Source organism: Ursus arctos, unplaced genomic scaffold (genome assembly GCF_023065955.2).
Source record: "Ursus arctos isolate Adak ecotype North America unplaced genomic scaffold, UrsArc2.0 scaffold_14, whole genome shotgun sequence".
NCBI lineage: Eukaryota > Metazoa > Chordata > Mammalia > Carnivora > Ursidae > Ursus > Ursus arctos.
In genome coordinates, this window is record NW_026622808.1 from 4,595,146 (window position 1) to 4,618,897 (window position 23,752).

At 50.2% G+C, this 23,752-nt stretch overlaps 1 protein-coding gene across 1 annotated transcript in view; it reads right to left on the reverse strand.

The window, feature by feature from the left end:
• LOC113271232 (heparan sulfate glucosamine 3-O-sulfotransferase 3B1) overlaps nucleotides 1–5,457 on the reverse strand; it is a 42,117-nt gene extending 36,660 nt beyond the window's left edge. Inside the window, exon 1 of the mRNA XM_026521032.4 lies at nucleotides 4,456–5,457. Coding sequence (XP_026376817.1) covers nucleotides 4,456–5,009 — 554 coding nt within the window. The 5' untranslated portion in view covers nucleotides 5,010–5,457. The remainder of the gene's footprint in view (nucleotides 1–4,455) is intronic.
• Between the last annotated feature and the right edge of the window lie 18,295 nt (nucleotides 5,458–23,752).

The window sequence follows — 23,752 nt, forward strand, 5'->3', positions numbered from 1 at the left end:
CTTTCCAGAGAGATTTCTGAAGTGAGTGGGTTTTAGAATCTACTTCTAAAGAAATCTGCTCAAAATGTTAGTTTTACCTGTCTTCTGATTAATGAGTACCAGTTTTCAGTGGTGATTTGGGGCACTGTATTTTTTTTTTTTTAATGAAGAAATTCATTCCAAGAAGTTCTGTAACATCTTATTTAACCCTATGTCCTCCCACACACCTCCCAGTGTTAAAAAAGGCAAATGGAAAAATGTTAAGTCTGCTCTCAGTAGGGACACTCCCTATGTTTTCTCTGCCTTTGTATTTGAGTGATATTTTTGTCATTTTAAGGACTCCATTGACTCTGACCATCTTCTGCAGCAAAGAAATGAAACTTCTATGGTGATGTCATTATTCTTACTCCAGTTACCAACCAACTTTGGATGGAGTAGCCGGCCTCTTCTGGAGCTAATCCTCTTTTGAAACGGTCAAACTGAGCAATCCCCACTGAGGTCACAGGAGGTACAAACAGAAAACGCAAGCTCTTTCAAAGCAAACCCAGTTTTGAACTCATCATAGGTGGCTGAGATCATGCTTGGGTCACTTAAGCGAGGCAGCACAGCGCAGGGTGACCTCCGAATCAGGACTGCCTGGCTGGCTGTATTAGCCTTGCCACTTTCCGGCTGGGAGACCTTGGGGCACTTGCTTAACCTCTCTGTGCCTGTGTTTCTTCGCCTGTAAAAGTACCTACTTCACAGGATTGTAATAAGGATTAAATTAAATCCTGTAAAACTTGAAACAGTGCCTGGCACACAGGGAAAACATTCAGTAAGTGTTAGCTATCAACATCATTAAACCACCCACACACTATGCTTCTTTTTTTTTAATGTGGCCACAGCATTGAAGTGTCAGCTTATTTTTGTACAACCAAAAATGGAAAGAAGAGTCAAGGTGGGGGAAGGAGTTCTGCCACTGTCCTAAGGCATAGTTCTCTATTAAAAAAAAAAAAAAAAAAAAAAGAATCGCACAATATTTGGCTAAATTAATCCCCAAACTGGGGTCATTAAAATTCATGGCAATCTACCACACTTAAGCCAAATCAAGAAGAGAAACTTATTAAAGAAGGTATATATTTCATTTTAAATTCAAAAGTTAGATCCACGTTCAGAGCCTAAATGTAGGGGAAGGGGGTACTTTCTCCAGGCTTGGCATTATGTGAGGGTCTCCGAAACCACTGCCCCCTGCTTCTCAAACACCTTCACAACCATGACACAGAAAGTAAGGGCCAGTTTCACCAGAAGTCCTGAGGAGCCACTCCGTGGGGTCCTTTAAGCACCTGTTAAGCGTGGGAGGCCTGATCAGAGAGAGAAAAAGCGAGCTGGATAATGAACTGGAAAAAAAAGAAACCACAAGAGTCTTAATCCTAGACTTTAAAACAAACTCGGGGCCCGGGCGGAAGAACCACGCCTACGATCACTTTTGATTTCGGTAGCAGGTAAGGGAGCGGAAAAGCGCCTGATTTCTGGCGGGTGGCAAGGTCGCCACCCCGGGAGGCTCCGATCCCACTACGATCCCCCCTCCGGTTCGGGCGGATAGTGTCTCATGATGCCGAGTGGAGAGAACTGCGCTCCAGTTCTAAGACTCCATGCAAATGTGCCCAGGCCCTGGGTGTACTGGTTACGCCACCAGCAGGACCGTGTATCAACGGATTAAACCCATTAACGACTTGCTCAGACATAGCCAAGCCCTCGTTCTCCTGCACATTGCCAGGCTGCCTATCGGATTCAACCATCCGTGCCCGCAGTTTCTGAATGCCTCCAAAATGTCTCCCCTCTCTCCTCTGTTCTGGTTCTGGGGACTTGTTTTCACCACGTTCCCGAACTGCAACTCTCTCCGGTTAATTATTATTTATACTCTACCGCAGTCTGCGGCCTGACCGTGCGGACGCAGCGGGAGCTACAATGGAGCACACAACCTCCCCGCGAGCAGCTAGGCTTGGGCTGAGCCCAGCGAGCTCCAGCCTGGGGGGAGAGCGGGGCTCCCCGGGCACCGGATTTTAGGAAAAGCGTTCTGGGACAGGCGTTTCCTCCCGGTGGGGTCTGTTTAAAGTTAAAACGGCTGCCTTCAATTGAGTCCACACGGCGGCCCAGACATCCAGAATATTCTAAATCAATTAAAAAATTAAGCAAGCAGATGGCATTTTGGAAGACTTGGTTTTTTCCCCGAAAAACATCCACTAAGCCTGCGGTCTCGCCGGGCGCCGCTGGAGCAGCCCCGGATCGCGGCGCGTGGGGCGAGCTGCGGGGGTCTTCTCGTTTGCCCCTCCCGTCATCCAGTCCTCAGGGTGAGCGCCGCCGGCCTTGGGCCTCCCGGCCCCGTCGGTACGGCCCCTCCGTTTTGGGGGATGGCTAAGGAAGACGACCAACCCCCCGCCTCCCCGAAGCGCAGCCGCTCGCGACGCGGCCCCCGGGTCCCGCCCGAGGCTCCCCGGCTGCGCTCCCCGCCGCAGGCGCGCGGCGACGGTTTCCAGGGCGGCCTCGTGCTTGATTCAGCAGTTTTGAGTCAATCAAAAGGAACGTAGCAGGTGGAGCGCGGCCGCCTAAGAGCCTGCGTGAATCTTCCTGTGGGGATTTCCACAGCCTGCCCCAGGTGCTCCTACAACCGCCTGCCTTGACGGATTCGGCGCTTTTCCTGCCAGTCCCTCCCAACCCAGCTCCGAGTTTTCTGATCTAAGTAAATGCCGGGCTGCCTCCGGCCCTGGTGGGTTCCCCCTGCAAAGGTGCTCGTTATAGCCTGCCACCCCGGGAAGAGGAGGAGGAGAAGAACCGGTGGGAGAAGTAGTAACGACAATGCATCCGGTGGCCCTCCTAACAATCGGGGAAGCCCCCACGTGCCAGCCGGGCACCCGAGCGCACCGGCGCGCCCGGTGGAAACCACAGGATCCCCACTGCACCGACGGGAACACTGAGGCTCGGCGCCACCAGCGAGCCGCCAGAGCCGGGACGCGACTCCAGACGTCGGGACTCCGGAGCCCCCATTCTAAACAGCCGGTGTCCACGGCCCGGGAACGGTGGGAAGCGTGACTGTCACGGCTGGCTAAACCTCGAGACTTGGGCAACTCCTGACAATAATAAAAACATCAGGGACAAAAGGGAGGGGGAGGGCGAGGCTGGGAAGAGAGCGATTTTAATCCGCTGGGTCAGCCCCCTTTTAGCTCTCCCGGGGGCGGGGGGGGATGGGAGCAGGGAATGGGGTTCGGTTCGACTTTACCGTTTTGTTTTGCGAGGTCCCGAGCATCTCGGGCCTGGGAGGTGCCTGCCGGGGACCTGATGGAGTCATACTTGTGAGGGTTGGGGGATTGATGACCAGAGAGAACGGGTGGGGGCCGTTGGCCGGGACCCCTGGGTGGCGACCAAGTTTCCGAAGGCCGGAGTCCGGACCCCCTGCTCCCCCGCGTCTCACCGGAAGCTCGGTCAACCCAGAAGCTCGCTCCAAAGACCGGCAGCTTTGGAAAGCGTTGGGCAGAGGTCGTGATTATGACCCCGAGGGCCGCTGCCCCTTTGGAACCCGACCCACAACCCAACCAGAAAACCGAGTTTCCGGAAGCCTGGATCTCCGGGCAATGCACATTTCTCAACCAATGAACCCCGTACATTCTCGGCGCCCCGACGTGTCCAGGGCCAGCGCAGACAGGCGTCCCTGCCCGCATTCTCCCGGCACCCAGGCCCAGGAGGCGGAAACCAGCGAGCCGAGCCTGAGGCGCCCGGGAGCCTTCAAAGCTGCGCGCCGCTCCCGCCGGCTGCAGTGCGCGCCTTTGCCCGACAGGGACCAGCACCGCTCCACGCTCCGCGCCGCGCATCGGCCCGTCTGCCAGGCGGAGGCGCCGGGCCACCCGCCCAGCTCACCCTCCCGAGCCCAAGCCGCCCGCCAGCCAAGCGGCTCTGACCCTCTTCGGGTTCCAGCAAGGAGTAGGGCTGTAGGAAAAAAGTTTACAGACGCCGTCTCTCCCGCCCCCATCCCCATCTGGGGAGCAGAGCTGCTCCAGAAGTTGCTCTAGGGTGAAGACCGTGACCGACTGGGCGCAGAACGTCCCGGGCTCCGAGAGGAAAAATTAAAATACGAGCAACACTGGATCGATTCGTTTGCGAAACGGCCGCAGTTGAGAGGGCTGCGCGCTTCCCTGAGCGCCATCCCGGTCGCCAGTCCCCCTTCTTTGATTAATTCTAGGGGCACCGTGCGCCACGGAGCAGCCAGAGGTCCTCGAGAACTTTCTACGCGTTGTGGAGAGAGCGGAGCCCCGAACACCCTGTACCACGCTGGCGCGGGATTCTGGGCGCCGCGGGTTATTCCTCTGTCTGCCCCTCTCCCCGCCCCCCCGGTGGTCGGGGGGCTGTACCCCTGTCACTTCCCCAGCACATGCCACGTCTCCCTCTTCTGCCGGTCTTGATCGCGGCTGCCGCCCGGCCCTTGGCCCTGGCAGGGGAACTCACCGGTACCAGGCGAGGCCCTTGTCGTAGCTGCGGTCAAAGAAGTGGGGCTCGGCGCCCACGGCGCGCACGTCGGGGTGCACGCGCAGGAACTCGAGCAGCGCCCGCGTGCCGCCCTTCTTCACGCCGATGATGATGGCTTGCGGCAGCTGCTTGCTCCCGGACCCACTAAAGAAGCTGGAGATGGAGCTGGGGGAGTCCGGCGTCTCGGGACTCTGCTCCTCTTGGCTCGCGGCGCCCTCGGCCGGCTCCTTGCCCGCAGCCAGCGGGGTGGCCGGCGCCGCCTGGAACGGCAGCCGCGGGGCAGTCCCATCGGGACCCGGAGCCAGGGCCGGCGGAGCGTGGGCGACGCGGGACCCCGAGCCGAGCAGCAGCAGCCCCGGCGCGGCGGCGCACGAGCCGGCGCACGAGTACAGGAACATGTAGAGCCAGATGCAGAGCATGGCGAAGAGCAGCGCGAGCTTCCTCCTCACCGGTGGCGGGGACGGCGGCGGCTGCGGCAGGAGCCGGCCGGGGACATCGAGGCAGGATCGGCCGCCGCTCAGGCGCTGCCCCATGCGCAGCCCGGGGGCGCGGCGAGGGACATGGCTCAGTACATGGCGCGGGGCCCGCGGGAGCTGTGAGCGCGGAGACGGTTCCCTGGCCCGCAGGACGCCGGGGTGGTTCGGTTTATTGCCCCCGCGCGCCCGCAGCCTCCGCTGCCGCCGCCGCCGCCGCTGCTGCTGCTGCTGTTCCCCAGGTGGCGGCGGCAGCTGTAGCGGTGGCGGCTTTTGACATGTTGCCCGGGAGGAGCCTCAACTGGAACGAAATTCGGGGTGGCGGCAACTGCTGGCCGAGGAGCTGCTGCTGCCTGGGCCAGAGGACGCTGCACTCCTGCTCCCTGATCGCTGCAGACGGTGCGCACGGCCGCTCGCCGGGGCTGCCTTCCCGCAGTCCTGCCAACAGAGCCTGGGGAGCAGCCCCGGCACTTCCCCGCGGAGGCTGCGAAGAACTGCGCAGGAAGAGCGCCGGAGACCGAGGTGGGGTGGGCGGGCCCAGCCTTCCGGAGTGACGGGTCGCTCCACCTACCAGAACCCCGGAGCGCCCTGCAGCTACAGGCGCTTCGCAGAGCGTTCGGCAGCCAACCGGCTCCTGGAACGTGGGGGTGTGGAAAGGGTTTGGGGCGGTGGAGAGAGGTCGGAGGTTGCTATTGGCTGCGGGACACGGGGCCGACTCAGGGGGGCGGAACCAGGGGCTGGTGACAGGAGCAGATGGTCGGAAGGATGCTGGATTGACAGATCATTGGGAGAGGTCCGACCCCGCCAAGTGGTGCTATGGTGCGCTCCCGCTCCCGCGCGCATTTCCGCACTCGCTCCCCAGGAGCCAGCCTTGGTGTGTAGTTGCCCTAGTGTCGGCACTCGAGTCCAGATCCAGATGTTTCGCTGGCGGGCTCGTGGTGTGTGTGTGTGTGTGTGTGTGTGTGTGTGTGTGTGTGCGCGCGCGCGCGCCTGTGATGTGCAGTAGGAAGGGGGTTGGATGTGCGAGAGTCAGGCCGGAAATACCTGCAGCCCCCAGACCCGACCATCCCACGCCGGGGACTCGGAAAGGGGGGCCTTCCGGGACAGGCACCAGTGTAGGAAGTTTAAGTGGAAAATTTGTAAACGGCTGTCAACTTTTTAAAAAGTTTTTTCCTTCTTATTCTTTGCCAGAAATTGATCTCTTTCGGGCTGCGGGTTAACTGAGATTGGTGTAAACTGCCCTCGGGAAAAAAAAATCTTCCCTACCTCCCCAATCCGCCCGGAAAGGTCGGGGGAGCGAAGGAAGAAATTAACCGTGAGAGATAGTCTGGTAGGAAGTTTCGTGGTCGAAAAGGGAGTGTGAAAGTCACGTGTAGAAAGTTCCGTCCGGATAGGAGTGTGTTGGGGACGTCAGGTTTAAGACAATGTTCTCTCTTCCCCTTTCCCTGAATACGTATTAAAGCCAACATTCCATTCGCCTTCATTTGGGAGACAGTTCGGTTTGCTGACCTGTTACACGAATGATCAGGTGTTTCTTTCCCACCGATTTTTTTCTTTTTAAGTCAAAATTAACTTGGAGCAAATCGATCACTGAGTTGCACTTACTTAGGTCAAAATCCCGTGTTAGTTGCTCTCCCCAGTTTTCTGCAAAGGGACCTTCGGGGCGGGGAAGCCAAGCTTCCGCGGAGCTGTAAAGCCTCGCGGCGGAAGCGCGGGCTAGGGGTGCCTCACGCCGCCGCATTCTTGCCCCGGCGTTTGCACATTAGCTGTTCGGAAGCTTGGGATGCTCAAATTCATCCCGGTAGTGTTCAGAAAGTTTCCAGCCCCTGCAACCCCGCTCCGGCGGGGCCAGCGGGCCTCCAACGCCCGGCTTCGCGCCTTTCCGGGACAGAACGTTCCTTCGGATTCCAACCCCAGCGGGGCCCCCCCGCGGTGCCTCACCGAGAGCCGCCGCCCACGCGGCACTTAGCTGCCTGCGCCAGCCTGCACGGCGGAACCTACCTGAGCCCTCGTCCCTCTGCCCGCTGCCCGAGACTAGCCTTCGCGCCCTCAGTAAATGTCCCCAGGTGTCCCGAGTCCCCGCAGCCCAACCCCGGGGCGAGTTCCCCTCTGTCCGGAGCACACTGAAAAAGCCAGCCTCCGGTTCGAAGATGTGCAAGAGAGAGGCAGCAATGACCCGAGAAGGTTCTGATAAGCCAAGAGGCCACCGTGGGACCGACGCGCCCCGGCTGTGCCCCGCGCCACCCCTTTGCAACTACCTTGCGCCCAACACATTTTCCTACAAAACTGCTGAGGGGGAAATAATCTAGGTAGAGGATTCTCCTGCCCCTTTTATGTTCGAGGGGGGTGGGGGAGAGGGATTTCTTTCCCGTTTTTCTTTACCCCTGGCGCTGGGATGTATTTGTTCTGCCGAAGTGACTTATTCGCCCTTAATTTTAAATTTCATTAGGTAATTATGAACTTACTTAAACTTCGCGAACAAGCGAATGCGTTTCTGAGCATTGGCCCGACCCTTTATTTTGGAAATGGAAGACGGCAATAGTGTCTCCAAAGGGTGTGTGTTTAATAAATTCTCACTATTGAGGGGGCTGTGGATTTGCTGACTTTTGAAGATTTGGGGGAGAGGGTGGTAGTGGTTTATGATTTGTGTGTTCGGGCGAGTTGTAGCTCCCGGTGTGGCAAACTTCAGGCCTGGTTGGGTGTGAATCTTACAGTTGGGGCGGGGGGGAGTTGTGTGTGTGTGTGTGTGTGTGTGTGTGTGTTTTAATTTATTTATTTTCAGGATTTTGATGCCCCTGATAAAAATGGTCTCTGTCCTGGGGGCTAGAGAAGCCCAGCGTAAAAGAAAAGTCGGGGATTACTATTCCAAGCCGCCGGATATATTTAGGGCTCTTTTCCCGGCGGTGAAGGGAGGGGAGGGAATAGAAGCAAAACGTGGGCATCGGAAATTGCTCGGAGTGTTCCGCAGAGCTGAGCACCCCAGAGCCAAGTGGCCGCCCGCGTCCACCCGGCGCGCGTTCAATCCCCACCAGAACAATGGGGGAGTTCTCCATGCTTCCAGCCGCCCGAGGTTGGCGGGTCATCTGCGGCCCGAGCAGCGCCTGGGCTGTGACCCGACGTTTTGGCCCTTTCGTCCACTGGGCTGGGAATGCGCCCCGAAACTCCTCTGCCTGGCTGCCGCTGCCGGCTCTGCCCTGGGCCAACGCCGGCTCTCCCATGCTCCCATTTCGCAGATGTGGAGCCCGAGTCTCATCCCTGCTCAGAGCTGGTGGTGACGCTGACCGTGAACCCAGTTTGAGCTCCTGTCCCTAAACATTGCTAAGCAGTGCCGCCCCCCCGCCCCAAGCCAGGCCAGCAGCAAAGCGCCGCACCCACAACTGGAGAAAGGTTTACCTTTGGTCAAATTATTCATAATATTTGCATTCGGAAAACCTGGAAAGGAGCCAGTTCAATTTGAGCACCCTTGTAACGTTCATGTTTTATTTTGGTTGGTGGGTTTGGGATTACCTAATGGGGGGCTCACCTAGGGCCTCGGAGGGTTCGAACCCGGCCCCAAAAGGGCAGGGCCGCCTCAGGGGGTCCGCCCCTTTTCCTCTTTGCCCGGGTCCTGGCCAACGGCCCGCCAGGTGACCAAGGCGGGTCATTCCCGGGCCCTAAAATTCCCCATCTGTAGAAGAGGGGACTTGAGCCAACAGATCGCCGCGGTACTTTCCGCCTGAAGTTTCTCCGCTTCTGGCCTCGGGAAGGGAGGCGCCCGCAGCTGCTCGAGCCCCCCTGCCAGCTCCGCCTCGTGACCCACGGCCTCCCGGGTCGGTGCCCCACCGCTGCTCCCTGCGGGGCCGGCACCGGAACCCGGACCCTCCCACCCCCGCACCGCAGCGAGGCGGCCTCCCGCCGGTTCGCAGCTGCAAGCTCCCTTCCTCCTCCTCCCGGAGGCGGGAGGTGCGGGCCCGGGTCGCGGCCGCGCCTCCAATGCCCGCCGGCCAGGGGGCGCTCTGACAGCCGCCGAGTGGCGAGAGGCGGAGATCGCCGGCTGCCGCGGCCCGCGGGTCACCCCTGCCGTCGGGGAAGGAGACTTCCCCGTCCCCTTGGGCTTCTGCGGAGCCTCCTCGCGCGCCCCGGAGCTTCCGTGGCCTCCCAAGTCACCGGGTGTCTAGGTGGCCGCGGCACCCCATCTCCTCCGGGGGTGGAGGGCGCCGCTCTGCGCGCGAGGAGCTACCTGCCAGCTGCGGGCACCTGCCCAGCCCCGGGGCAGCCGCTGGCCAGGCGGAGGCGGCGTTCGAAATTCCGGTAAGAGTAGCTGGAGGGCTTCGCCAGAGGAGGAAGCACTTCCCAGCGCCGCGCTCCCCCTGCGCTTAGGGGAGCGCGTACTGGTCCAGCCTCGGTGGGACCCACCGGGCAACGCTGGGGTGATTGACCTGCGGCGGGCCATCGCAGTAAAGCGCCGGCGTGCCCGAGGAGCCCTCTGCAAACCACAGAAGGCGAGTGATGGCTCCGATCTTAGGGCTGAAAGAAGTTGAATGCCCAGACTGGTTCGGTGACTTGTGTCCTCTGAGGAGTCGTGGTTGTGCGCTCATTCCGCAATGCACCTTGCTCTGAGCCTGGAGGTTTCCTTGTCCTCTGGCAAATGGGGCAGGGAATGGTGGGGAGACTGAGGGACAGGTACTCATGCCCGGGCTCCCTCCTGGCTGGGCCATCAGAGCCTGCTGCTTCTCTGCCTGGACGTCACGGTGAAATCCTCTCCACGCAGACATGCTGTCACCAGGTCCTGGCATGACTGTCCCGGTCACCTACGAGGGGGCCCAGGCACAGTGCTGTTCCTGTGTGTTCTCCCCTCCTCCAGCAACTTTGTTTATAGTCCTTTTATTACCCAAATTACTCCCCCCAACTTACCCAGTCGCAGAGTGTGTCATGTTTCCTGCCAGGCTCCCCAGTACCATACACCAGAGCTGCACCCCTTTCCCTAATCCGGTTCCCAACCATTTACGGGCTGTGCGACTTTGAGTAAGTTACACAACCCTTCTGAGCCCCAGTTCCACTGTCTGTCATTGTGCTCTTCTCCTGCAAATGCCTTCGGTCCCTCTCTTCCTCCACCCTACTCTCCTGGCCATGGAAATCCTCCAAGCCCAATCCTGTTTTCAACCTTTCCGGCCTGAGCCACTGAGTTGCTGGAGGAAATCTTGCCACGGAGGTGACTGGACCTGCGGAATTTTCTCTCTGCAAACTTAACTATGGTCACATTAAAGGCGTCTGCAACTCTCCTAAGTGTCTCCAGGAGGCCCACTTTGCCAAGAGACAGCATTTCTCCAACCTTCTTTGGAGAACATTAATGCTAATAGGGGATTGTCTACACCTTCTTTCCACCAAACCTTCCCACTAACACCCACCCAAGCCCCTTCTTCCCTTTTGTCACAATGGAGGAAGCTGCAGGCCAACCCAGCACTGAGTGACCCCACTGTTGCTCTGGATCTCAGCCGTTCCTGCTTCAGGGATGTCTCTTCCCTGTCCCCTTGCCCGAGGTGTCAGCCTCTCTTGTGGTGGACACCGATGGGACCCCACGGGCACTGTCAATGAAGGCCCTGTCACCCCACCTGCCGGTGTGTCTGTTGCAGGCCCCTCTAAGACTGCAGACAACTGCAGTAGAGAGCAGCTAGCTGAACGTCCGGTCCCACCTCTTCCCAGGGTGGCCCCCATCCAGTGACAGGTGCAGGGGTAGAGACATGGTCGTCCCAGCCAACCCAGACAGCTCTGGAGGGCAATCAGAGCCCCAGAGCTTCCTGTGGGGTCGACAAAGGACACAGCACCTTCCTTCCACAGGTATTGGTCCCAAGGGCACTTGCTCAAAAACGTACTATACACAACCCCGTGGAACCCAACCTGGGTCCCTCCCTTTCTATGCTATGATTCACATCAGCATCCAGACACACTCCTGGTTTTTTTGGTGGTTGTTGTTCTGCAAAGCCAAACACATGTATAGTTTCTACTTTCTCACCTCTTATGTCTTCATTATTATGCTAGTTTCTTCTTTTTTTTAATGATAGAAACATTTATATGAACCCTGAAAAAAATCTAATTTGTAAGGTATGACTCTCTGACCCCAAACCCCAAGTCACGCTCTCCAGAGGCCACCACGCTTGCTAAATATTTTATGCAGATATTTTGCATATATTTGCATATATTTAAGCATCTATTACTCTGCCTTTTTTTTTTTTTTTGGTCTAAGGGGGGCATTCAATAGTAATATTCTGCCAAAATATGGGGGATCAATCCATATCCGTTTGTGTGTGTGTGTCTTTTAAAATGCTAACTACAGATAACTTCAATTTAAAAGTAAGGAATTATTGAAGTAATAAATGTTTCTTTATCCCTGGGACTGTGGTTTCCTAAAAGGCACCTCTAAAGTTAAGAAAATAAAATGCAAGCATTTGGAGTCATTTTTTTAAATTATGCATTTTATTTATAGAGACGATATATATTTATTCATTCCTCACTTTGAAACATGAGTGAGTTAGCACACGTATACTTGTTTTCACCCCTGCAACTTAAAAAAAAGTTAACTAATGTAGACTTCATTTTACTTTGCCAAGGTTGATAATTTGACACTTCACTGCAATTCCATAAATTGTCTGCTTTTCATTTTATTTTTATGTGACTCAGTGGAACCAAGAAATCTGAGAGCTTCATTTTTGTTAAAGATTTATTTATTTATTTGAGAGAGGGAGAGTGGAAGTGGGGGGAGGGGCAAAGGGATAGAATCTTCAAGCCGACTCCCCGCTGAGAGTGGAACCCGATGTGATGTGAGGCTCAATCCCACAACCCAGGAGATCACGACCCAAACGGAAACCAACAGTTGGACGCTTAACCACCTGAGCCACCCAGGCAACCCCAGCAAGAGTGTCATTTTTGACACATAGCACAGCTGATCGGAATTCATGGAATAAATGGCTATTGTTGATGTTGTTTTGAAAGTGTTCGTGGGGGATGTACCTTTTGACACCTTGAGAATGTCTATCCACTGCCTTTTTAGACTTGAAGATGAAATTTGTCTGGGTATAAAAATCTTGAGTTACACGTTTTTTTCCCGCTTAGAATGTTATACTTGTTCTGCTCTCTCCTGGCATGGAATTTTGCTAGTTCATTCTTTGATGGTGTCCTTCCTGCAGTTCAACACCTCTCCCGAGTACTTTATCTCAATCACTGCTATGCTTTATTTGGCATCTCCAATTTTTTTTTTTTATCACAATTTCCATTTGACCCAGTTTGGGCATTTCTTTTCTTTTTTTTTTTTTTTTAAGATTTTATTTATTTATTCGACAGAGATAGAGACAGCCAGCGAGAGAGGGAACACAAGCAGGGGGAGTGGGAAAGGAAGAAGCAAGCTCCCAGCGGAGGAGCCCGATGTGGGGCTTGATCCCATAACGCCGGGATCACGCCCTGAGCCGAAGGCAGACGCTCAATCGCTGTGCCACCCAGGCGCCCCATCTCCAATTTTTTTTTTTTTTTTAAAGATTTTATTTATTTATTTGACAGAGATAGAGACAGCCAGCGAGAGAGGGAACACAAGCAGGGGGAGCGGGAGAGGAAGAAGCAGGCTCATAGCAGAGGAGCCTGATGTGGGGCTCGATCCCATAACTCCAGGATCACGCCCTGAGCCGAAGGCAGACGCCTAACCGCTGTGCCACCCAGGCGCCCCATCATCTCCAATTTTTTTTAACCGCTTATTGGCATAGCTTCATTGTCTAATTTTTCTCCCTGAGCTCATGCCCCTCGAGGATATCAGCTGATGATATGTAGCTGGGGAAGGACGAGTGTACAGGATGTTTAGGATGGAGTGCCCTTGGGACCAACATCTGTAGAAGGAAGGGGGTGAGCGGGGCAGGCTTGGGTAGAGGGAGAAGCCCAGCTGTGCTGAGGTGCGGTGTCCTTTGCTGACCCCAAGGGAAGCTCTGGAGCTCAGATTGCCCTCCAGAGATGTCTGGGGTTGGCTGCGATGACTCGGCTTCTACCCCTTCGGAAGGAAAGCCGGTTTATTTGAATGGTCAAATCTATTCTTTGACCTCGTTGGTTTTTCAGAAGCGTTGCATTTGTAATTTTTTGTCATTGCAATTTTTTGAGAGTTTCGGAATTATTATTCTTACTCCTCACATTTATTTAATTAACAGGCTTTACTTTTTTTTTTTTTTTGTAAGATTTTATTTATTTATTCGACAGAGATAGAGACAGCCAGCGAGAGAGGGAACACAAGCAGGGGGAGTGGGAGAGGAAGAAGCAGGCTCATAGCGGAGGAGCCTGATGTGGGACTCGATCCCATCACGCCGGGATCACGCCCTGCGCCAAAGGCAGATGCTTAACCACTGTGCCACCCAGGCGCCCCAACAGGCTTTACTTTTTAGAGCAGTTCTGGGTTGACAAAGAACTGCGTGGAAGGTACAGAGCTCCTGTTCATCTGCTCAGCGCCACTCCCGTCCACACTTTCCCCTAATCTCAGTATCCTGCATTAGTTTGGTACACTGGTTACCTCTGATGAGCCAAGAGTGACACATTATTATTACATAAAGTCCACAGTTTACATTAGGGTATAACACACTTTGTGTTACACATTCAATGAGTTTTGACAAACTCATTGTGGGAGACATGTACCCACCGTTATGTTGCCATACAGAAAATTTCACGGCCTGAAACACAACCATCTACTCATCCCTCCCTCCTCTCAAGCCCCTGGTAACCACCGATTTTTTTCTCTCTCTCCGTAATTTTGTTTTTTCTAGAATATCACACAGTGGGAGTCACACAGTGTTGCTGTGTTATATTGGATTCTTTCACTTAGCAAGATGCATTTAAGATGTCTTCAGGGGCGCCTGGGTGGCACAGCGGTTACGCGTCTGCCTTCGGCTCAGGGCGTGATCCCCGCGTGATGGGATCGAGCCCTGCGTCAGGCTCCTCTGCTATGAGCCTGCTTCTCCCTCTCCCACTCCCCTTGCTTGTGTTCCCTCTCTCGCTGGCTGTCTCTCTCTCTGTCAAATAAATAAATACAATCTTAAAAAAAAAAAGATGTCTCCATGACTTTTCCTGGCTTGATAGGTCACTTCTTTTCATTGCTGAACACTATTCTCTTGTCCGGATATATCACGTTGGTGCATCCAGTCACCTGCTTGGACATCTCGGCTGCTTCCAAGTTCTGGCAATTATAAATACAGCTGTTATAAATATTCATGTGCGTGTTTTGTGCGGGCATGATTTTCCAGCGCATTCGAGCAAATACGAAGCAGTGCAATTGCTGGCTCATGTGGGGAGAATATGTTTATTTTTCTAAGAAGCTACCATTGTGTCTCCCGAACGGGCTGCATCATTTTTGATTTCCACCCACAGTGCATGAGAGTTCCTGTCACTCCGTATCCTTGCCAGCTTTTGGTGACAAACACTCCTCCCTTCTTCTTCTTTTTTTTTTTTAAATTTTTTATTATGTTATGTTAGTCACCATACAGACACTCCTCACTTCTTAATAAGATTTCTAAACTAATTCCTCTTGTGATGTATGCTTTCTTTTTCCTTGTACTCCTTTTGAAATATGTATTTTTTTAAATTAGGAAATACTCAGACATTGAAAGACAAAGAAAACCGTATCAGACACATCGGTAACGCCACTATCCAGATGTTTAAGCATAATTTATCTTTTTTCATAAAATATTACAGAGACAGTTGAGTTTTCCTCTTTTTATTTTAATTAATGACAGAGGCTTATGCTACATTGTACTTTCGATTCTGTTTTCTTTCTTTTTTTTTCTCGTTTCTAATCCTCTGTTGGATTGTGTTTTCTACTTTGCTCCCCATTCTCTTATTGATTTGTAAATTATAGATATAGCTATCTATATCTATCTAAAACCATTCTTTTTTTTTTCTTAAAGATTTTATTTATTTTATTTGACAGAGATAGAGACAGCCAGCGAGAGACGGAACACAAGCAGGGGGAGTGGGAGAGGAAGAAGCAGGCTCCCAGCGGAGGAGCCCGATGTGGAACTCGATCCCGGAACGCGGGATCACGCCCTGAGCCGAAGGCAGACGCCTAACGACTGCGCCACCCAAGTGCCCCATAAAACCATTCTTTTGGTGGTTGTGGTGCATTGTTACACTCATGGCCTTCAGGGAAACACGCCACCTGGTATCTTTCACGATCTCTCATGTTGTTGTTCAGCCAATCTCTAGAATTTCTCTTGTCTTGCGAAACCGAAACTCTATACTTACTTATTGAAAAATAATCCCCCCTTCTCCCTCCCTGGCCATTGGCAACTGTCCTTCTACTTTCTGTCCCTATCAATTTGACTACTCTAGGCACCTCATGTAAGTAGACTCATTTAGTATTTGTCTTTTTGTGTCTGATTTATTCCATTCAGCATTATGTCCTCAGAGGTCATCCCTGTTGCAGCAGGTGTCCAGATTTCCTTCTTTTTTAAGGGTGAATAATGTTCTGTTGCACTTACCGCATTCTCTTTATCCATCCACCCATGTCAGTTGCCTCTGCTTTCTGCCTATTATGAATAGCACTGTTATGAGCGGGGGCACAGAAATATCTCTTAGAAACCTTCCTTTCGGGTCCTTTGGCAATATATCCAGCAATGGAATTGCTGGATCATATGGAAATTCTGTGTTTCATTATTTGAGGAACCGCCATATTGTTTCCCACAGCAGTTCCATCATCGCACATTCCTACCAACCGCGCACAAAGATTCCACTCTCTCCACATCCTTGCCAACAGTTTTTTTTTCCACAGTGGCCATCCTCACAGATGTGAACTGGTATCTCAGTGCGCCTCTTTTTATTTGCCTCTCATTAGTAATCAGTGTGCTTTAGTGTATTTTTACTTACACGTGAGCCCAGTTTGTAGGATAGCAGACTCGTCCACAGGAACACAGACGAGGAATTGCCCGTCACCTCCACGTTTAATCTTTTTTAAAGACTGATTGATTTATTTAAGAGAGAGACAGCACGAGTGGGAGGGGCAGAGGAAGAGGGAGAGAGAATCCCAAGCAGACTCCACACCGAGTGTGGAGCCCAACACGGGGGCTTGACCCCACGACCCCGAGATCACGACCCGAGCTGAAACCAAGAGTCGATGCTCAACTGACTGAGCCACCCAGGCGCCCCACCTCAACATTTAATTTTAAAAATTGAACCAAAATCTAGATTTCCTGTCCATGCCCTCACCTATCTGAATAAAATAGGAACTTTCTCCGTTTCCACCATCATAGCCATAAGGGCAGACAAATACCTCCGTGGATAGGTCCATACTGAAAATCCGCCATCGGAGACTGATGCTTCCTTCACACAGAGAGAGTGTGGCTAGAAACGTGGAAACCACGCCCAGGAGTGCAAGTGCCCCATAGAAAATTGCTTGAGGAATTGAAAGAGCTTTTGAAGTTGCAGGTGGCAGTTTGAGAGCCTTCGAACCAGACTTTACTTGCTTATTGGCTAAAAAGGAGTCTAGTTGCTTTAATCAAAGAGAAAATGTACAGGAGTGTCTGGGGGCATCTTTGGTTCTCACACCCCACACCCCGAAGGTCTGCATACACTTACCAGATATTTCAAAGTGATTCCTCTTCAAGTGGCAGGAAGTTATTGGCCCCAGTATTTGGTTGGCTTTCTGGAGTCCTATGGGGATTTCTTCCAAACCAAACCCATTGAAAAATAACTAGTGATCTCTTTGAAATCTTGAAATACGTTCACTTGGAATGTTCTCTGCAGTCAGAGGTTTGGTACCATTTTTGTGAATGGTCACCAGGTTCTCCAACCTGCTTGAAAAAAAAAATGCAAACTCACACTCTCCCTTGCTCTGTTTCTCATCCAGAAGGCTGCCGATTCCAGAGGTTTCCATACTATGCCTCTCTGCCCCTCGCTTCTCCCTAGTAATGTCACACGGCATTCACTTCGCTATTGATGCGTCCCCCCTCTTCCATTTCTGACCGTTCTTTTCCTTCTTCCGCTCTTTCTCCCTCTGGAAATCACCTTTGTAACCTGTTCTTCATTTTCAATCACTTTCAATTCCCGGCAGGCACCAAACAGGCTGAAGAAATAGACCGGAGAGTTTCCTGTCGTCACACATGTTACACCCGGCTCCCTTGCTTTGCTAAGTGCATTAGGGGAAAAAATTGGCCATGCAGGGAATGACTTTTTTTTCCTTTGGACTTCTATTAGCACTTCATGAATTTCTTAACTTTGAGCTTTTGGGAAACCCGCCTGAAATCGGGACGCCTGGTGCTTTTTGGGAAGGCTGTGAGTGCAAAGTAGTGATGCTGACTTTCATAAGCCATCTACGAAAATTAGTTAGGGCGCTGAATGGTGGGCTTTGTCTCCAGAGTGTTCCGCCCGCCTTTTAAACTTCCACAGGCCACGGGCAGACTTTGGACCCCATTTCCATCTGCTTGGCACAAAAGCACAAATGTGATTCTACCAAAAAAATGAGGTTGGTTTATAAAATCCGGAGCTCCCGCTTACTTGGTTGGTTTAAGAATTTGTCTGGAAGAGGTTAACAGTGTGTTAAAAGTAACACACTCTATTGGAGTAAAAATGTTCTGCTGGGATTGCTTTTCTAGCCGTTACAGTCAAGTCAAGTAACATTCAGCCCCCAGGCTCGGCTCTGCCCGCCCGGGTTGGCGGTGCTCACCGACACCAGTTTCGGCCTGCTCCTTCCCCACTCAGAGACTCTCTGTGGGTTTTGGTTGCACACACCTGGTACCAAGCTCTCAGCCTTGATTTCATCGGCAATAAGAGTATCTGGCTCAGTCACCTGCCAACCCAGGGCTCAGAGAAAGCAATTCATTAATCTCTCTATGCCTCAGTTTCCATCTGTAAAATGGGCTAGTAATGCCAGCCGGTTTAGAGCAGTGCCAGATCTATGTCTCAATGGATGCTAGCTCTTCTCGCCATTACGTAAATGATCTCTGTACATGCTTCCCTCGCAATACTCACATCTCCACCGTGGCTCATGACATCTGGTGATTCTCAGGTAAGGAAGCGGGAAGAGATTCCTCAGAATCTCTGGGATTGCAAACGCACTCAGACATTCTGATCTATCTCACTAGGAAGCTCCCGCCCACTGTCCATGGACATATGTCCATGAAAATCACTTGCCTGCAGGATAAACTTGAATTCCTGTTCCAGATACCGGCTCTGAAATTCGGGCAACACTTAGACCACCAGGACAGGTAAGAAATAACTGAGAGGGTCCAAAGGAAATGGGAAGGCAGCACCCACCACCTCTGGGCTAGCATGTCCTGGTATTGTCAGATCTTCCCATTTTTCCAGCAAAAACTGGAAAATTGGGTCGTTATGTGAAATTGCTTGCACTTTTAAAGTGCTGTGATTTTAAATGTTACATTTTTGAAATCGAATTTGGAAAGAGCCCTGAGGGCCATTAACTGTTGAGCCAAAAACAAGTATATTAGGGCCTCTGTAACTCCAGCTTCTAACCTCTGCCTTTACACCCCCCTGTTCCTTCCAGATAGTTCCTGAAGACAAAGACAAAATGACAATGTTGGAGTCAAAGGGACTTCTGTGTGCACTGAGTCAAAGTATTCCCTTTTATGGAGGGAACAGAATGCTGCTTTCCAACAATGTGAACTGACTTGCCCAAGGTCATCTAGACTTCAACAAAGAGGCCAAACAGACATGACCCTGACTGTCTCCTTCCACCACCCAAGTGCCTCCCGATCTAGGTCTGCCCTTGGGTGGGGGGGTGCATAGAGCACTCCTGTGTTGTTGGTTTTCTTCTATTTGTACATATCTTAGCACACCACCCAGGGACCGGCTCTCCCACTTCTTTGTAAATGCTCCCTACCCCTGACCTGGTGCCTGCCACGATCCTAGACTGAGAGTAAGTGGCCAACAAATTGGTGTTGCTGAAAGTAATTGAAGTAATTAAGCACGTGGGGTTATTGCATTAAACTAACAACTTATGCGCGGATGATGTCAGTTTGTGGTCTGCTTTAGATCCCCCGGATTCTAAAGCAAATGCGTTTCTGGCTCCTTCAGTAGCTCCACACACCCTCGTTCCTTCCGTCATTCCTTTGGCCTCTCTCAGCCACCCCTCGGGCTAGGCACTGTGTTCACAGCAGAAACAGTCCACCGCTTCATATAGCTTGCGGTCTATAGAAGAATCCTGAAAGCGTTAAGCGTACGTACTATAAAGGTATATATTCATTGTAAAAGAGAAAAAACATACTAATTTATTTTTTTAATGTTTTATTTATTTATTTGACACAGAGAGAGAGACAGAGAGAGCACAAGCAGGGGGGGCGGCAGGCAGAGGGAGAAGCAGGCTCCCAGCTGAGCAGGGAGCCCGATGCTGGACTCGATCCCAGCACCCTGGGATCATGACCTGAGCAGAAGGCAGACACTTAACCAACGGAGCCACCCAGGCGCCCCAAAAACATACTAATGTAAATGTGAATTTGAAAAGTGAATTCAGACGGAAATCGAGACCGCTGTATACAAGGACTTTCTCTCCCTCTCCCCCAGCCCTCTGATCCCCTCTGGTGGCTCAGAGACAAATCGTTATTTCCTAAAGCAACTGAGGAAGCCCGAGTGATCCCTGTGCTTGGCGAGATGGCATGATGGGAGCAGAGATGTCGAAGAGGCCTTGAGGATCTCTCTGCCCCAACCAGGAAGGATTCACTGACTTTTTAAAATAGCGTTTTATGCTCTTCCATTTGCCTTTGGCATTAATGATTCCAGAGTATACACATGGATACAGAGTATACACATGGATAACTTGCAAACAGATCTCAGGGCATAATTCCAGAGAATGTTTGTGTTAGCGAATCCAGGCTCAGGGGGTCTGAGCTGGACACCTTGCAGAGCCTAGCTGGCATTGTGCGGTTCTTTTGCTGGGTCACCTGATTTGCTTGGCCTTTAAATGTTAGGTTGGAGGGTTTGGGGTCCCCACCTCTTTTTTTTCCCTCTCTATGGTCTCCCTAGGTGACCTCATCAAAATCCATGGATTGGAATATGGTCTATGTTTTGATGACTTCCAAGTTTATATCTTTATCTCAGTCTTTATTTTACTTTATTTTATTTTATTTTATTTTATTTTATTTTATTTTATTTTAATTCCAGTATAGTTAACATACAGTGTTATATGCGTTTCAGGTGTACAATAGAGTGATTCAGCAGCTCCATATATGAGTGAGTGCTCACGGAGATAAGTGTGCTCTTAATCCCCTTACCTATTTCTCTCGTCCCCCCACCCACCTCCCCTCTGGTGACCATCAGTGTGTTCTCTATAGTTAAGAGTCTGTGTTTTGGTTTGTCTCTCTTTTTTTGACTCTTGTTCACTGCTTTGTTTCTTAAATTTCATATACGAGTGAAATCATATGGTATTTGCGTTTTTCTGACTTATTTCAGTTAGCATTATACTCTCTAGATCCATCCATGGTGTTGTAAATGGCAAGATTTTACTCTTCTTATGGCCAAATAATATTCCATTGTATATACACCACCTCTTCTTTAGCTATTCATCTATCAGTGGACAGTTGTGCTAATTCCATATTTGGCTATTGTAAATAATGCTGCAATAAACATGGGAGGCACGTATCCTTTCAAATTAGTGTTTTCACATTCCTTGAATAAATACCCAGTAGTTTGATTCCTGGACTGTAGGGTAGCTCTATTTTTAATTTCCTGAGGAACCTCCATACTGTTTTCCACAGCGGCTGCACCCGTTTGCATTCCCACCAACAGTGCACGAGGGTTCCTTTTTCTCCACATCCTCGCCAACACTTGTTTCTTGAGGTTTTTTTAATTTTACCCATCCTGACAGGTGTGAGGTGATGCCTCGTTGTTGTTGTGGTCTGGATTTCCCTGATGATGAGGGATGTTGAACATCTTTTCATGTGTCCATGTGTATGACTTCTTTGGAGAAGTGTCTGTTCATGTCTTCTGCCCATTTTTTAACTGGATTATTTGATTTTTTTGCAGTCGAGTTGTATAAGTTCTTTATATATTTTGGATACTAACCCTTTATCAGATATGTCATTTGCAAGTATCTTCTCCCATTCAGTAGGTTGTCTTTTAGTGTTGTCAATTCTTTCAAAGCTTCACTGTGCAGAAGGTTTTATTTTGTTGTAGTCCCAATAGTTTAGTTTTGCTTCTTGCTTCCCTTGCCTCAGGAGACAAATCTAAAAAGATGTTGCTAGTGGCCAGTGTCAGAGAAATTACTGCCTTTGTTCTCTTCCAGGATTTTTGTGGCTTCAGGTCTCACATTTAGGTCCTTAATCCACTTGGAGTTTCTTTTTGTGTGTGGTGTAAGAAAGTTGTCCAGTTTCATTCTTTTGCATGTAGATGTTCAGTTTCCCCAACACCATTTGTTGATGAGACCGTCTTTTTCCCATTGCATAGTCTTGTCTCCTTTATCAAAGATTAATTGACCATATAATTGTGGGTTCTTTTCTGGGCTTTCTATTCTGTTCCATTGATCTATGTGTCTCTTCCAGCTCAGTCTTCTCATCTCTGAGCCACAGTTTCATGTTCTACTCCCTACTCAACATTTCCACTTGGAGGTCTTACCGTTAAAGTTAACAGAGCCTAAGGGACCTGTGGGACACCATCCAGTGGATAAACCAACATCACATTAGGGGAGCCCAAGAACGAGGAGAGAGAGAGAGAGATGAAGGGGCAGGAAGATTATTTCAAAAATTAACAGCCAAATTTGATGAAAGATCTGAGCATACAAAGCCAAGAAGCCCTATGAACTACGAGTAAACTCAGAAAGACTCACAGCAAGACACATTATAATCAAACTGTCAAAAGCCAGAGACAAAGAGAAAATCTTGAAAGCCACAACAAGAGAGGAGACTCAACACATCTGAGCAATCTTCAATAAGACCACTTGTTGATTTCCCCCACAGAAACTTGGGAAACCAGAAGGCCAGGGGATCATATATTTACAAAGTGCTGATACAAAAACAATTGTCAAACAAGAATTCTGTATCTGGCAAGACTGACCTTCACAAATGAGGGGGCAATTAAAGCATTCTCAGACAAACTAAAGCTGAGTTTAGTAGCACTACAAGTGCTCTGTAAGAAATGCAAAGGGCCTCATTCAGATGGAAGTGAAGAATGCTGGAGGCAACTTGGAGCTGCAGAAAGAAACAAAGGACTCTGATAAAGGTAAATACGTGTGCAAATATAGGGGGGCCTGGGTGGCGCAGTCGGTTAAGGGTCTGCCTTCGGCTCAGGGCGTGATCCCAGCGTTCTGGGATCAAGCCCCACATTAGGCTCCTCTGCTGGGAGCCTGCTTCTTCCTCTCCCACTCCCCCCTGCTGTGTTCCCTCTCTCGCTGGCTGTCTCTCTGTCAAATAAATAAATAAAATCTTAAAAAAAAAATACATGTGCAAATATAAAAGCCGGTATTATTGTAAGTTTGGTTGATAACTCCACTTTTTATTTTCTACTTGATTTAAGAGACAAATGCATAAAAGTAAATATGTTGTTGGACTCACAATGTATAAAGGTGTAAATTGCAATACCCATAACAGAAAGAGGTGGAAAAGGAGCCGTATATTACATGCTATTGAAGTTAGGTTGATATCAATTAAAATTAGATTGTTATAATTAGAAAAATCAAACATAATGTCCCAATATCCCCAACAAAAATATCTACAGAATACACACAAAAGGAAATGAAGAGGAAAGCAAAAGGTGTCACTACAAGAAAAATCAACTAAACACAAAAGAAGGTGGTAAAAGAGGAAATGAGGGGCAAAAAAGCTACGAGATATGGAAACCAAATGTAAAGTCATGGGTGTCCTTCCTCATCAGTAACTACTTTTAATGCAAATGGTTTAAACTATGTGATCAAAAGGTAGAGCGGATAAAGGAAACATCATCCAAATATATGCTGTCTACAGGAGATGCACACTAGACGTAAAGACACAAATAGGTTAAAGATTAAAGGATAGAAAAATATAGTCCCTGCAAGTAGTAACCAAAAGACAGCTGTTGTGGTTACACTATCATCAGACAAAATAGACTTTAAATCAAAACCTGTTACAAAGAAACAACAACAAAAAAGACATTACATATTGATTAAAGGGTCAGTTCATCAAGATAATATAACAATTATAAACATATATGCACCAAACAACAGACCCCTCCCCAAATCTGTAAAGCAAATATTGGTGGAATTGACCAGGAGAAACAGATAATTCTAGTAATAGTTGGAGAGTTCAATACCTCACTTTCAGTACAGATAGATCAATAAAGAAATACGGGATCTGAACAAGTTAAACTAATTAGACCCAAAAGACAGACAGAACACTCCACCCAACAACAACAGAATACATATTTTTCCTAAGGAGCATGTGGAACATTCTCTAGGATAGACCATATGTTAAGCCATAAAACAAGTTTTAATGCATTTAAAAAGATTAACATCATGCAAAGTATGTTTCTCCACCACAACGGAATGAAACTAGAAGTTAACAGCAGAAGGAAAATAGGAAAATTCACAAATATGTGGAAATCAACACATTCTTAACAAATAAGTCGAAGAAACAACAAGGGAAATTTAAGATACCTTGAGACAAATGAAAATGAAAAACAACATAGCAAAACTTATAGGAAGCAGTGAAATTATCCTTTATTAATATTGTTGCAAAAGTCCTCAGTAAAGGGGCGCCTGGGTGGCTCAGTCGTTAAGCGTCTGCCTTCGGCTCAGGGCGTGATCCTGGTGTTATGGGATCGAGCCCCACATCAGGCTCCTCTGCTATGAGCCTGCTTCTTCCTCTCCCACTCCCCCTGCTTGTGTTCCC